General features: G+C 36.3%; 2 protein-coding genes across 2 annotated transcripts; both read right to left on the bottom strand.

Annotated features, from left to right (window-relative positions):
- Positions 1 to 44: 44 nt before the first annotated feature.
- ppil3 (peptidylprolyl isomerase (cyclophilin)-like 3) lies at positions 45 to 3,087 on the bottom strand. The gene is made up of 6 exons (XM_067406967.1): positions 2,989 to 3,087; positions 2,597 to 2,671; positions 2,422 to 2,515; positions 2,198 to 2,265; positions 473 to 591; positions 45 to 377 (listed from the first exon to the last, which is right to left on the bottom strand). The coding sequence occupies exons 1-6, from the start codon at positions 2,989 to 2,991 to the stop codon at positions 251 to 253; spliced, it is 486 nt and encodes a 161-aa protein (XP_067263068.1). The 5' UTR covers positions 2,992 to 3,087; the 3' UTR covers positions 45 to 250.
- A 116-nt stretch (positions 3,088 to 3,203) lies between these two features.
- On the bottom strand, positions 3,204 to 13,212 carry lrrc8ab (leucine rich repeat containing 8 VRAC subunit Ab). The gene is made up of 4 exons (XM_067406965.1): positions 13,014 to 13,212; positions 12,150 to 12,435; positions 9,872 to 11,993; positions 3,204 to 6,128 (listed from the first exon to the last, which is right to left on the bottom strand). The coding sequence occupies exons 3-4, from the start codon at positions 11,984 to 11,986 to the stop codon at positions 5,853 to 5,855; spliced, it is 2,391 nt and encodes a 796-aa protein (XP_067263066.1). The 5' UTR covers positions 11,987 to 11,993; positions 12,150 to 12,435; positions 13,014 to 13,212; the 3' UTR covers positions 3,204 to 5,852.
- Between the last annotated feature and the right edge of the window lie 2,947 nt (positions 13,213 to 16,159).

Raw genomic sequence — 16,159 nt, 5'->3', positions numbered from 1 at the left:
CAAGAAGAAATTCTAACAATTTAGTGAAAAATTTTATTTGTCAAAATACGATTGCTCATCTGAATATTGTTTTTCTTATAATTCCTCACCATTAAAACAGCTACATTTAAAACACAATGTAAAAGTTTATGGGCGATACAGAAGTGAGTCAGTGTGTACATATTTATGAAACAGCATGGAAAAAAAAATGCGCAAAATATTTATATTTACAATACAAGGCATTAAGCATTATGAATGATTTGCAATGAAATCAACCAGCAAACGGGTTGGCATGGATAGTAACATCCTTAATACGGACATCATTGAGAGGACGAAAAGTCTTTTCATTCACAGGGAGTTTCTCTAGTTCATCCAGAGTTTCCAGTCCATCTATAATTCTGTAACAAGGGATGAGTTTGTGTTACAATTCATTACCATTAAAACAATACATATGGAGAGGTCATCATCAAAAAACAAAAACAAACAAACATACTTTCCAAAAACAGTGTACTTCATGTCCAGGTGAGGCTGTTTTGCATATGTGAAGTAGAACTGTGATGCATTTGTGTTTGGTCCGTTATTTGCCATGGCCACCACACCCCGGACATTGTGCTAAAGAAGACAAACATTAAAAGGAGGATTAAGTTTGATAAGACTGGACAGATGTCTAAATTGGTGTTTAAGTCAATCTGGTGCAGGCATTATAAACTTGCTTGCTGGATACTGGGGATATATTACTAATGCTTTTTGCACAGACTAGATGATTAATTAAAAAGGTATTTAACAGACTGATGTAATGCATGGTTTGAGCTGCAGTGATCACAGGTGCAGTAAGCAATTTTTTAGAATCATTGTTGAACATTGTTGAATGTTCAGCCCAAACATACACACCCCTCCCTTCATTGCTCCATCCCAAAATGCTTTTCTAATAAAAAAAGCTCTTGCCTGATCATAACCCTTCTTTTCCAGTGATATTCCGCTGACCTTTTTTTCTATTGTAATGTCTCTCAGGCATCTCTCTTTCTACAAATCTCCCTCTTGCTCACTCACGCTCCTCCCCCATCATCAGTGGACACGCCCCCTACTGCTGATTGGCCACAAGTGTGTTGTGGCACTCAGGCCCCGTCCACACAAACACACGTATTTTCTTATGTGGTTTGGCCGTTCGTTCACTTTTTTTGAAAACTCCTGCCAGGGTGAAGATTTTTAAAAACTCTGGTTACATCGTTGTCGTGTAGACGGTGAAACTGGAGATTTTAGCCAGTGATATCAGAGTGTGTGCCGTTATCTCTTTTGTTTACGTGAGGCAAGTCTGTGCAATGAAGGACATAAACAAAATATTGCTGCTAATAACTGTGCTAACAGGGCTTATAACATGTACACAGATACATGCACAGTTCTCTTGTATTGTGGAACAGAGGCATCAGAATGCAAGACTACGCAGGTCACTGCTTATGACATTTTTTTAATGAACTTTGAATGAATGTCTCATTGTATTGTTCTTGTTTATGGAATAAATAATAATAATAATATTAATATTAATAGTAATAAAACGCATGCTTATGTGAACACAATTTTTTTTTTAAACAGAGGAAAAACTGTCTATAAAAATAACCATGTATGTGTAGACTAGGCCTCAGTCTGAGCCACTTTCAATGGTGTTTTTCAGAAATCTCTTACTGCACCTTTAAAGGTGTCCTATTTTTTTTTCTTTTTTCTTTAGTGTGTAATGTTGCTTTTTGAGTATGAAAAAGTTACAAAGCACAAAATCCACTCCAAACGGAATTATTCTCTATATCAGTAAGCACTGTTTCTGAAACACCTCGATTGTAGTCTCAAGTTTTCTCCAGGCAATGTACACACCTCAATATTCCTCATTTATATAATTCTTGCCCAAGGAATATGCAAAAATAGCCTAGTTGAGTTGCATCAATAGTGGTGTGACATTTCCGAAACAGTCTCAAAGTGATTGAACAATCACAACACACTGGTACAACCAAACAATTAGAGCACATTACGTTTTTCGGAAGGAGGGACATCAGAGACTGGAAACTAGAGCTTTACTGACAGACTGGGAAGAGAGGTGCTGAATGTAAAATATGAAAACCAATTCTAGTAGACCACAAAAACAAAACCAAGACTTTGAAAAAGGCACAATAGGTCCCCTTTTAGTATTTTATATATAAATAAAAGTATAATAACACACAGCAATACATACTTTCAGATGTTCACTGAATTCATCTTCAAACTTTCTTCCCCAAATACTGGTCCCTCCTTTGCCTGTGCCTGCAGGAAAAGCAATTTTTATAAAAATCAACAATACTAGACTTTTATAAAAAAAATTAAAAATAAACATTAACCAGGCATTTCACACCCGTATAAGCTAAAAACCAAAGCGGTGTGACTTGGGTTAAAGGAGAAGATAAATCTAGGATAATTTACCTGTTGGGTCTCCAGTCTGGACCATAAAACCCTTTATGTTTCGGTGAAAAATGCATCCACTGTAAAACCCACCAGCGCACAGTGCAATAAAATTCTGGAGGAAAATTAAATGAGAATTAACGCATGAACAAAGGGTCATCGCTTATTCAAGAAACAAAAAAGAATAGTGTCTTACTTCACAGCTTTTCGGGCACTTCTCACAGAACAACTCTATTTTGATATCACCAAGGTCTGTATGCAGCGTGACAGCCTAAGAGATGATGAAAGAGTTCAGCTTATTAATATAGTAGAGTTAGATAATATTAGAATAATTTAGTTAATCATAACGAATTCAGAAGAGGATATAAATAATTATTGCATGTTGCGTGAAGGTAAGCTTACCACAGATCATCAAATGTTTCAATAACTAAACTGTAATTTGGCCACAGTATTCTACCACAATGCTAAAATAAAGCAGGTAAAGCATTAAATGAATATATTCTATATAATATATAAACTAAAATATAAAGGAATATACTTTTTCCTCGTAATTTTCAGCATTCACAGAGATGTAAATAGCAAACTTACCATCTTCTAAAGCACAAGGTAAAGTTTATTGGTTCATATGGACACTACGAGCAAACCGCCTTCTCGGTGTTTCACTGTTAAACATCCGATGGAACTAAATGACGCTGAAAACATTGGTTCCCCTTTATCACTCTGGTCCAATATCGCGCGCACACGCACAATAATAATAATAATAAAAAAAATACAACAGCAGATACAGCTGAAAAACAAAACCCATTTATTCATTATAAATTAGTCAGGACAAATACTAAAATGCTTTTAGTTATTTTTTATTGACACACTAAGAAAACTGAGTGTTTATTCACTCTGTATGGCTTGATACATTTTGTGGCATTTACATATATTTTACATCATAGTGGGTTTTATAGAATACACAAATTAATCAAATCATCAACCATAAATATATCAAATGGTTACAAACATGTTAACACTAGAAACAGCAAAAAATAATAGACATCCTCAAATAATAGACATTAAAAAAGTGTTGATCTTCAAATGTACAAAGTTGAACAGCACTTACCTGAGTAACAAGTTCTGAAATTCTATTAGCTTAGTATCCAATGTGTATTTATGGAGGAAAAACAAATTCTACAATGTTTCATTCTTGAGGTAATATGAGAAAACATGCAACAAGCTATGTTCAATAACCTATCAACAGTAACAATTTTGTTAACATATCAACAAACTGAATATGGCCATCACAATAACAAGACAAATCAGCTAAGTTAATCATACTAGAAGCAAATAAGTGACATGAAATATTAACCTGCATCACACACTCAAAGTTATAATTCAATGTCTCATACTAAAACTGCATTGCACACATACACAAAATTTCACTAAATACTTCTGATTGTCTTCTTAACGGTGTGATGTCACAATAACATGTTATGAGTACACATAGAACAGGAGAGAACAGTTAGTGCAAAGTTGAGGGTACTAATCTATTTCAATGTGAATGTTTACATGTCTGTCAAATGATTACAATGGATAAACCACCTTTACAAAGGGCAAACTGCTCATTAGAAATGATTAATTAATAATTCTCAAAGTGTTTCAAAGTGAGCAGACCAGTGAAAATAAGGTGCTGTATTTGTAAGGTATAATGTAGTCAAAGCTTTATCTACAGTAACTTTTTAGAAAAAAGTAATACTAACATGCATATGCTTAATACAAAGGAAATACATGGATAGTGATACAGACATTAAAGGATTAGTTTACTTTCAAATAAAACTTTTCCTGATAATTTATTCACCCCCACGTCATCCAAGATGTCCATGTCCTTCTTACTTCAGTCGAAAAGAAATTAAGGTTTTTGATGAAAACATTCCAGGATTATTCTCCTTATAGTATTATAGTATATAGAAACGTATTCTTCAAAAAGCTTACGCTGTATGTCCTACGCCTTCTCTATTCTACTTACGGAAAAAAATGGAACTGGCACTGCGTTTGTTCCGTAAGTAGAACAGGGAAGGCGTAGGACATACAGCGTAAGCTTTTTAAAGAATAAGAAAGTGCAGTTTTGGCAGAACCACTTAGAAGGCAATCATTTGTTTATATAAAGCATATACATTTAAATTTTTTTTCGAAAATGACCAATCGTTTCGCTAGATAAGACCCTTATTCCTCGTCTGGTATCGTTTAAAGCCCTTTGAAGCTGCACTGAAACTGCAATTTTGACCTTCAACCGTTTGGAGACCATTGAAGTCCACTATAAGGAGAATAATCCTGAAATGTTTTCATCAAAAACCTTAATATCTTTTCGACTGAAGAAAGAAGGACATGGACATCTTGGATGACATGGAGGTGAAAAAAATTATCAGGAAAAATGTATTTGAAAGTGAACTAATCCTTTAACACAATCTCTTAGTGTACATTTTATAAAAGTTCTTAGCTTTCATTTGTGCTTCAGTTACTAAATACTGCAAACATCAAAAATCATTTGCTTAGTTAACACATTAAACTTCCAATAAAGACAATGATTTTAAGAATACTGTAGACAATATTAACTTGCTATGTTTTTGGGGTGAAAGAGGTAATGAATATCGAATCATGCATGTTCTACCAATAAGCTGGTGTGTGGTGGGCGTACTGGCACAATATGGCTGCCGTCACATCATCCAGGTGGATTCTTAACATTGGTGATGGTTGAGGAGATTCCCCCTTCAATATGTAAAGCGCTTTGAGTGCCCAGAAAAGCGCTATATAAATGTAAGGATTATTATGTTTCTTATGTAACAGATGACATCAGTATGTACAAAAGACTGTACAGCATATTAATGTTCATGGTAATGTAAAGGGCATGTATAAACAAAAAAACAAAAAAGTTAATTTGTGTCCTTTATGTGTCTAGAATATATTAACCAGTTATTCACGTATTAATGATTTTCAAGTAAACAAAATAAATCACAGCAGTAAACCCTAATCGGGTTGAATTGGGAGTCTTCAACAGTACACATGGATTTTAGAATAGGTAAAATTAGAGTGATTTCACAGACAGTAACACTTACACAGTAACACTGGTATAAAACACAGTAGAAATGTTTATAATAAAATACTAAAAGTGAATAGTGTTTGTGTATATTAAGGCGAAAATGAACAGCACCCTAATCCTGATGTAATATTTGGTCTGCTCACTCCTCAGTGTCAAGGAGCAGAAATGCCACTGCTGTTTATGTTACAATTAAACACGACATGCCTTATTGTGAAATACTGACCTTTTTCCCTTTGTTTTTCAGGAACATTCTGATGAACCCTGAAAAATGTGACAAACATGTATAATTTAATTTTCTATTGCTTGATTTGAATTCCTCTCCTCACACTATCTTCACACAGGCAAGCGCTCCCAGGTTTATGCATCTGCTTCAAGAAGCCTCTTTGTCAGTTCTCCACAGCTGCTCTTTGACCTCGGAAGGTAAAGTGTTGAAAATATTGTCCTCCACAATTAGACCACTCCTCTTCAGCAATCTGCACTCCCCAAGTTCAACAGGAAGGCACTCGAGCCTGTTGCCCCTCAGCTCCAGCTGCGTCAGACTGGTGAGCTCCCCAAACCGAGAGGGTAGAGACTGCAGGCAGTTGTTTCCGAGGTTCAGTGTTCGCAGTTTCTTACACTGAAACAACTCAGGGGGGAGTGCTTCAATCTATGGGGAAAATGAAAGCATAAAAGAGGACAGAGATCAGAAAACAAAGTTGACTGAAAGTACAATCACATCACACTCAGTGTAATTTACAGGAACGTAGGGTGAATTCAGGTTGATTGGAACACTTTTTCCAAGTCATCTCAATGGCAAAAAGTGTCCCAATCACCCTGAATTCAGCATAAAATCAGTAGCACTTTTGCTTCATCCCAAGGTTATTTTCATAAACGAAAACTGAAACTAAGACTAAAACTAATCAGTTAAAAAACATTTTCGTTAACTGAAATAAAATGTAAAATTCATAATAAATGAAAAACTAAAACTAAACTAGCAACTTAAATAAAATAATAATTATCAAAAATAAGTATTCTTTTTCGTAATTAATAAGCTCTCATCCCGCGGCGGAAAATCTGACGTGGTTTAGTTTAAAACCAAACAGGCTGTATAATACATTTACCTGTAGATGGCGCTTTATGCATGCGAGGTTAGCTGAGGCTGATGGCAACATCAGTTAACTGATAAATACGACAGACATGAATGATGGCAGGGGGTAGGAAACGACAGAGCCCTGTTTGGGACTATTTCGAATTTAATTCCGAAACAGGAAAAAGCAAAAGCATTGTCACGTTGAATAATACACTTTGTGGTGTTGAAATTAAGGGGAAAAAAATCCCACAAACCTTAAAGTACATTTGCAAACCAACCATCGTGAAGAATACAAATCCTTCATGGAGAAAGATTCGGAAAGGAAGACTACCATCGGTAATGATAAAGTCAACGAGGGTGCTAATAGTTCTCATGCACATTTGAAACCTTTAAGATTGTATTAGTCTGTTTTTGCTAAATTAATATTCAACACATACACACAAACTCAAAAAGATTTAATCTTTAATATGTATGTTTGTTCATATGCATGTTCATCATGTATTATGTAAATTTAAGGTGCATTTGTTTGGTTCTTTTTTTGCATCTCAAATCTTTTTATCAGGAGTTAACTGTAAACTGTGCAAACATTACATTTTGCTGAATAAATGTCTTGCTTTGCTTTCTTTGGTCGACACTGGAAGTGTTCTGTTAGCTGCTAAACTATAATTACTAAAACTATAACTGAAACTAAATAAAATAAAAACTAAATAGAAATGTGTTTGCTTGCAAAATAAAAAACTAAAAGTAACAAAACCATTAATGAAACTAACTAAAATTAAACTTAAATTTAAAGCAAAATTGAAAACAATATTAAAATAAAAACTAATTTAAAAAAGCAAAACTATAATAACATAACTGGTTTTAGGGTGAAGCAAGGTTATCACAACCCCATTTCCAGAAAAGTTGGGACATTTTGTAAAATACATTAAAAACAAGAATCTGTGATTTGTTAATTCTCTTAAACCTTTATTTAATTGACAAAAATACAAATAAAAGATTTCCAATATTTTCACTGACCACAAATTTTGATTTTTGATGGCTGCAACACTCCAAAAAAGTTGGGACAGAGGTTAAATAAAAATTAAAAGATTATAGAATAGTTTTAAAAAAGTCCACAATTAACAGGTGAATTAATAATAAGAGAAGGTATCGTGATTAGGTATAAACGGAAGATCCACCAAAGCCTCTGTCTTTGCAAGCAAAGATGGGTCATGGCTCACCACTTTGTGCCAAATTTCATGAGAATTGTCTAACACTTCAAAAATCACATTTCTTAATGCAAGATTGCAAAGAATTTAGGCCTTTCACCACCCACCATATATAATAAGATTCAGAGGATCTTGAGAAATCTCAGTCCGTGTAGAGCAAGGCAGGAAACCTCTGTTGAATGCTGGTGACCTTCGAGCCCTCAGATAGCATTGCATGAGGAACCATCATGCTACGGTGTTAAATATAGCCACATGGGCTCGGGAGTACTTTGTAAAACCGCTTTCACTCAACAGTCTGCCACTGCATCAAGAAGTGCAACCTGAATCTCTGTTATGCAAGGAGAAAGCTATACATCTAACAATGCAAAGATGCTGCTGAGTTCTTTGGGCCTGAGCTCATCTCAAATCATCCAAAAAAACACAGTGGAAATGTGTGCTGTGGTCAAATGAGTCAGCTTGTTTTTGGGAAAAACAAACATCGAGTACTCAGTTTCTAAGACGAAAGGGACCATCCAGACTTTCCTAAGCGACAGGTGCAAAAGCAAACATCTGTCATGGTATGGAGGTGCATCAGTGCAAATGGTATGGGAGACGCATATGTGTGAAGGTACCACTGAGGTGGAGGAGTATTTTGGGGACCGTACAAAGACATATACTGCCATCAAAATGGCATCTGGTAATCAAGACAATGCCAGGCCTCATTCTGCGTGTGCTACATCAGAGTGGTTTCTGAGACACCACAGAGAGAATATGCATGACTGACCTGCCTGCAGTCCAGATCTGTCTCCTATTGACAATGTATGGCCCATCATGAAAAGGAGACTCAGACTATGAAGTCAACGGACTAATGAGCAGTTGTCTTGTATCAGGGGAGATTGGGCAAACATTCCACTTCCAGAACTGTAAGTATCCTCAATTCCCAAATGATTAAAAAGTGTAATTAAAAGGGAAAGGTGATATGACACAATGGTAAACATGCCTCTATTCCAACTTTTTTGGAGTGTGTTGCTGCCATCAAAATGAAAATTTGTTTATATTTACAAAATACAATTTTGTTTGTCAGTGAAATCTTTTCTTTGTACTTTTTCCAGTTAAATAGAGGTTCAAGAGAATTAACAAAAATCACAGATTCTTCTTGGTTTTATTGCATTTTACAAAATGTCTCAACTTTCACGAAATGTAAAATTCATAATAAATGAAAAACTAAAACTAAACTAGCAACTTAAATAAAATAATAATTATCAAAAATAAGTATTCGTTTTCGTAATTAATAAGCTCTCATCCCGCGGTGGAAAATCTGACGTGGTTTAGTTTAAAACCAAACAGGCTGTATAATACATTTACCTGTAGATGGCGCTTTATGCATGCGAGGTTAGCTGAGGCTGATGGCAACATCAGTTAACTGATAAATACGACAGACATGAATGATGGCAGTTTTTTTAATCAATTCCCAAATGATTAAAAAGTGTAATTAAAAGGGAAAGGTGATATGACACAATGGTAAACATGCCTCTATTCCAACTTTTTTGGAGTGTGTTGCTGCCATCAAAATGAAAATTTGTTTATATTTACAAAATACAATTTTGTTTGTCAGTGAAATCTTTTCTTTGTACTTTTTCCAGTTAAATAGAGGTTCAAGAGAATTAACAAAAATCACAGATTCTTCTTGGTTTTATTGCATTTTACAAAATGTCTCAACTTTCTGGGGTTCTATCTATTGTTATTGGGTAATTATTCTTTTATTGCATATGCCTGCTTTTAATAAAAATAAAAATAAAACAACACAACATCTGCATCAGTGGCAATTACACAAACTATGAAGTGGTATTATCATAATAAAAATTAAATTAAAAGCTACAACAAAATATTTTTGTCAACTTAAATGAAATAAAATAAACTAAAATACATTTTCATGATTCCAAAACTACCCAAAATAAAATAAAAATGGTCACAAATTAATGATCATTTTAGTTTTTGATACATAGTATTTTGTAAAACTATATAAAGCCCTAGAATACTAAAAAATCTAAGATTATTTCTTTTCAGAATTTAAAATTACTAATAACAGACTCAAAAAAACTCAAAACTACAATAGTCATGAACTTGACTTACCCTATTGGCAGTTACAGCAAGGTACTGAAGGTTCTGCAGAGTTCCTATTTCTGATGGGATATCAGTGAGATTGTTATGGCTCAGATCAAGAAACCTCAGCTTCCGGCAGAAGAAGAGCTGATGTGGCATTTTCTCGATCTTGTTGCGGTTCAAATACAGGCGCTCCAGGTTGATCAAAGTACCTATCTGGATAGGTATGTACGCAATCTGATTATACCACAACTTTAGACAAACAAGTCGATGAAGATGCTGAAAACTAATGATCTCTTCAATGGTTTTCAGGTTATTGTCCTTTAAATCAATCTCCTGTAAATTGTGCAGGCTGAAGATGGAATGTGGAATGCGCTCCAGATCGCAGCGGACAAGCTCCAGCTCTGACAGGTTCACCATCTTCTTTAAGCTGTTGAGCACCATCAACTTGGTACCTTCATTGTTGATGGACAGCTTCTGGAGGTGCATTCCAACATCCGTGACCACCTGAGGCAGCTTTGTTAAGTTACTTTTCAGTCTCAAAACCTTTAGTCGCTTCAACTCTCGTAAACCGTCGATGACAATGTAGCGATTGTTATCAGCACTAAGGTTCCCAGTAAGATGCAACTCGCTTAAGTTCTTCAAGCTGTAGATCCACAGCGGAATCTCCTTTATGTCAGTGAACTTGATGTGCAAAGATTTCAGGTTCTCTCTCAGAAATGCAAGTGCTGGAGCCTCTATTTTGGCTGGCGTGTGGTACAACCACATCTCTCTGAGGTTAGTAAGCTGGGCGATGATTGGTGGGATGGTGACATCAGGAATGAGCTCAAGCTTCAGAACCTCCAACTCCACCAAGTCAAAGACTGTATCTGGAATCCCACTAAGCATGAACAGGTGGAGCTCCAACTTCTCTTGGGAGTTTTTGGTGATCCTCTGCCGAAGCTTTTCCAAAGTCCATTCGTTGTTAAGGTTCAGCTGGCGAAGTTTGTTCTCGCTGACCTCTGAGAGGAACACCGCAAATCGCTTGGAATAGAGGGGGTCGTACTGGTCAATCATATGCAGCATGAAGGCGAAGTCGTTTTTCACGTCTGGAATATCGCTGTAGCTGCTCTCCTCTCGGATAGACTCAAACGAGTACTTTTTGAGGGAACGTCGAAGCATCCAGCTGAGGGTGTACACGCAGATCATGCCATACACAATAACTAGACTAATGTAGAAGCAGGCTAAAATCTTGAAGAGAGTGGCCAAGGGATGGGCACAGTTGTACATGCGATAACCAGTGAGACTCTCGATGTCCACATTGCAGTCGACGCTGAACTGAATATTGTGTACATAGTAGCCAGTATAGCAAATAATAAGGATAAACTTAACTACTTTGATGATAGTCTGTCGGATGTAGAGTCGGTAGACTATATCGCCTTCTTCAACATGAATTCGAAACTTCTTCACCTTCTCAAACAATGCCTTAGCTTGTTCACCCTCCTTTTTATCCAGCACACCAGTATCAGAGTGGTCCACGATTCCATGTTCAATACGAGATCTGGTTGTGGACAGCATGGGGACACTCGCTTCAACGTCTTCGCTAACGTACGAAGCCTTCTTATCGAAGGAGCCATTCATTTTCACCAGAGCTTTGGGGTCGCTTTCCTCCACGACAGTTTCAGACAGAGCTCGTGTGGTCCATGGCGAGTCAAAACATTTCAGGAGGATAGACACAAAATGTTCCAGTTTAGAGCTTGTCCAAGGGAACTTGAACCAGAAGTTGCTGCAAGCCAGAAAGATGAGTGTATGCAGCAGCACCAAATATGGGAAATACTTAGCAAACCAGTGCAGCTTGTTTTCATAGCACACAGCGTCGACATAGTTGTATTGGTGCCGATCAAGGTCATACTGGATTCCTTGAGGTTCAAGGGTCAAGGGCACAGAAAACGTTGAATTGAAATACTTCCTACATGTCTTGTTAACTACCCATTTGCAGGGCAGGCAGATCATCTTGTCCTGTGTGACCTGAAGCGTGCCCCCAAATACTGCAATCATCAGCATTACGACCGATAAATAGTCTGTGAACACGTCCCACCATGGCTTTAGGATGCGATACGTAGGTTGCGTGTCCACAAAGTAGCGCAGCTCAGTTATGGGGATCATCGTTTACCTGAAATAAAAATGTTGGCATGGTCATGCAACATCTACACTTACAAATTATGCCTTTATTGTCAATGCTATGCACAAGCAGATATTTAAAACTGCCCCATTATTACAAACTAACTCTATATCATCTCCCAACATAAACATCTGAAACATATTTTACCAAAGTCGAGGACGGCTGTCTTCTCCGGCTGTTACACAAGGAGACTCCGCCAAAAGAATGCTCTGGCTTTCTTGTCATCTATTATTAGCCATTTCCGATAATAACACAGAAGAATTGTCTCCTCTGGCTTTGAGAGTCCGTGACCCCAGGGTTCAAATCCTGTTTGTCTAAGGCAGGGCAGTGTCTGAAGCAGTGTCTCCTCAGTTGGATCTCACCTAATACTCCACATGTCCAGTCAGGAACTGGCACTCATCACAGTCCTTTATGTCAGGATGGGACACAGATCCTGTCGTGATAAAACAGCATACAATACAATGACCAATATGACCACTATGCATTTTCTGAGACATTTCAAAGCAGTTTTAATCTTAGTTTTTCCCTGAGGGAAAAAATATGTTGAAAACTTATTTCCTCTCCATTTATTTGAAGCATTTGTTTTAAATGGCAAAACTGACTAGAGATTATATAAGTCACAAATTAAAAGGGTAGCTGAGACATCCTAAAAACGGAAACATTAGGATAGATATTAACTGAAAGAAAAGCATGACATAATATAGATGTTGCTCGACAAATAAGGGAATAGACAACTGGATTAAACCAGTTCATTTCTGAATCCTCTCAGCTAGATATGGCGAGTCTCCCACAGGTTACCGTCAAAATATTGTTTATGCACTCAAAACAATAATAAACAGGCCCGTGTACCGTTATGTGTGATTATGATGAGAGTCGCCGCTCAGCACATGAATGACTGCATGTCGTAATATTAGTTTGCTGCTTGTCTTTGTATTAAAGGGCAGAGTGTCTTTGTTTTACTCGTCGAGGGAAAATGATCGGTATTTGACAAGATCGTGTAACTTTACTCACCCAGCTGTGTGCTGCCACCTCTGCTCCATGTGCTTGTTGTCGGACTGATGAGCTCAGAAAGCCAAAAAGGAAAGTGGCTGAACCAAGACAAACAGCGCAAATTGCAATCTCAGCTGTAGGGATCAAATGTATTTTTCATAATCAGTTCATTACACTAGAGGGCAGTGCGTTCTGAGTTTTGGATTTTGTCTTTAGCTTCACTTTACGTCTCGTTATCGCCACTCACTGGATTGGAGCTGGAATCACAACACGTAATGTTAAAATTGTATCTAACCATTCTTGCTACCTCCTTCATAACATTTTATTGTCAAATCTTTTATATATTTTTAATACTTTTATCATTTGCAATGCATTATTATTGTATTGTGTGTAGCTCCTATGACTATCGTTTTTTTTGGCTAAACGTGGATGAAACATCAACTTATTTGCTATACAGTTATATTTTTTTTCATTACAATAATAATATATGTATATATATATATATATATATATATATATATATATATATATATATATATATATATATATATAATTTATTTATTTATTTATAATATTTTGTAAAATGCAATAAAATCAAGAATCTGTGATTTGTTAATTCTGTTTAACCTTTATTCAACTGACAAAAGTACAAAGAAGAGATTTTAAGTGTTTTCACTGACCAACAAAATTGTATTTTGAAAATATAAAAAAATTTTGATTTTGATGGCTGCAACACACTCTAAAAAGTTGGGACTGATCCAGGACCAGAATTTCCAGACCTCAAGTCAGTACATCACAACTAAAATCTGCTCTCAGATCAGCAGTAAGCACTAACCAAAACCTTCATCAAAATAAGTGAAAGGCAAAGGCAGAATTCTGTGTCACCGTTTACATTTCCCACAGCAGGAGGCTTAAACAAAGACCACTTCATCCAGAAAGGCTGCAGGTTATGTCAACAAAGCTCCAAACTCTGCTCGACTCATCTGTTGAATGGGCTGCTAGTGCACTTACATGTCACCATAAAATCTACAATTCTTATTTTTTAATGGAATATTTCAGTATTTGTAGTAAATTATTTATTTGTGCACATCATCAATATAATATTTAGTAAAAAAAACTTCCCCTACCTCTTGCAACAACATCTCTTTTCTTCTCTGATGACATGTTTATTGGTGTGAGGGCGGGGCAACCTGTCACTCACATGAGATTGCAACAATCCAATCAAATCCCTATGGACAAAAAGTCGCGCCCTTCATTTTTTCCTTGTTGATATGTAAACGCTTTAGGTTGACTGAAATCGCATCAGTCCGACTTTAGCGTAGTTAAACCAAACCTATAGAGAATGCTATTGTAGTTCGTACAACATGTTATTCACAACTGGCTTCTGCGTTTTGCGCATGCTCTGAAAGACAGCAGTGAAAATATTTGATTGGAGCGTGTTAAGTATGCTTGGAAATTGCTCGATTGTATTTGCAAATGTAAACATTCTTATTACTTAATGTAAGAGCTAAATAGCATATAAAGACCTACAAAAGCCTCAAAGGTATGTATTTGTTGTTTTTCATTTATCTGGTGGCTTAGGAATAGTAATTTAAGGCAGAGCTGTTAAGCAAGATTTTCAGTGAATAACAGCTTAAATTTGAGTCCATTCCTCATATAAAGTTATCATATGGCTTATGGCTAATTATCATTATTATCATTTTTTTTTTGGAACCTGACAGCCTTTGGTCATTATTTGCTTTCAGTGGATGAGAGCAGGTCATAAATTCTGAAAGAAAGTCATACAGGTTCAGAACAACATAGGGTGAGTAAATGATGACATAACAGATAGAATTAATAGAATTAAATCTTTATAGTGAGGAAATACTACATAGAAACTCTGTTTGAAATGTGAAATGAGATTTTTGAATCAATAACAGGCCAGTCTATAACACACCTTTGTATTTACATTGTAGATGCTGTTAAGTGGTGGTCACACTTTGAGCACACAGTGCAACGGTCATGATATCATACCACGACTTTTTAAATACATAAATTCGACATATAACAAGTAATAATCAATCCAAAATGTAAAAATACACAATACCAGTATTTTTGCAAACCTGCAGCTTTAAAGTTTATGTTCTTTTAAATCAGCTAAGAGTCACACGTCTTTACTTGATACAAATATTGCAGGTCAGAGTTCACCAAACTTTGGAATGCTGCAAATTCCAAAATTTCTTTGTCTCCAGCATGTGTATGAATGGAATGAAAGTGTAGTGTGAACGCCCCTTTATTTCCTCTACAGACTGAGCATGGCCTTCCAAGATGAAGGAAAGCAGTCAGATAAGTAAAAGAAAAAACACACACTTTTTAAGAGCCACTCAACCCTGACAACTGCCCAAGTTTTTTTTTTTTTTTTTGATTGACATTCAAGTTCCCGGTTGGTTTTGATCTGACAGCTGCAGGCTTGAAACTTTCAGTGACCTCAGTGTTCCCCTCACCAGGTGGTCTTTTCATTCCAGTGAATTCCACACAGCTATTTATCATCAAAGATGAGAGAGAATAGTTAAAAACAGTTTAATATAGTTGGGTTTATCACAAAACAACATCCAGCCAATTAAACCATTCTCTGAATTCTTGCAAAAAGATATTTCTCCTCCTGTCCCTTTTGTCATTTCAGCTGCCAAGCTGTGTTTCTCTCAGTGCTGAAGCCCCCTTTCTGTGATACTGTGATTGTCATTTATGCTAAACACCTCTCTCTCTCTTCCCAAGGCAGCCTCATAATAGAGCTCAACTCTGAATGGTGCCCTTATTCCCAAGAACGAAAGACACAAGAAAGTTAAAAAAAAGGGCATCGGACTCGTGAAAAATGTGCTTTAGGCAATGATGTAAAGTGAATTGAGCTTCAAACATCGAGGAAGTAGGCTCATGGATGCTAAGTGGAGAAGAGGGAATAAAGTGTGCTTTTAGTTCACTAGACTGAGTGAACCATTCAGAGGAATGCTGTCCGCCACTTGGATTTGTTCACAGAACAATAGCCATTCAAGCATTCAGAGCTGCTAAATTGAAATGTTTTCTCATAGAGTATGACTACACAGTGCTGTCTGAGCAGATCAATTCTTAGACTATATCACAGTCTAAAAAAACCCCAAACAAACTTTGCACTGGGTTTGACAATGAATACA

Source organism: Chanodichthys erythropterus, chromosome 13 (assembly GCF_024489055.1).
Source record: "Chanodichthys erythropterus isolate Z2021 chromosome 13, ASM2448905v1, whole genome shotgun sequence".
NCBI classification, from domain to species: Eukaryota; Metazoa; Chordata; class Actinopteri; order Cypriniformes; family Xenocyprididae; genus Chanodichthys; species Chanodichthys erythropterus.
Note: the sequence above shows the minus strand (reverse complement) of the source record. Positions and strands in the feature narration are given on the sequence as shown.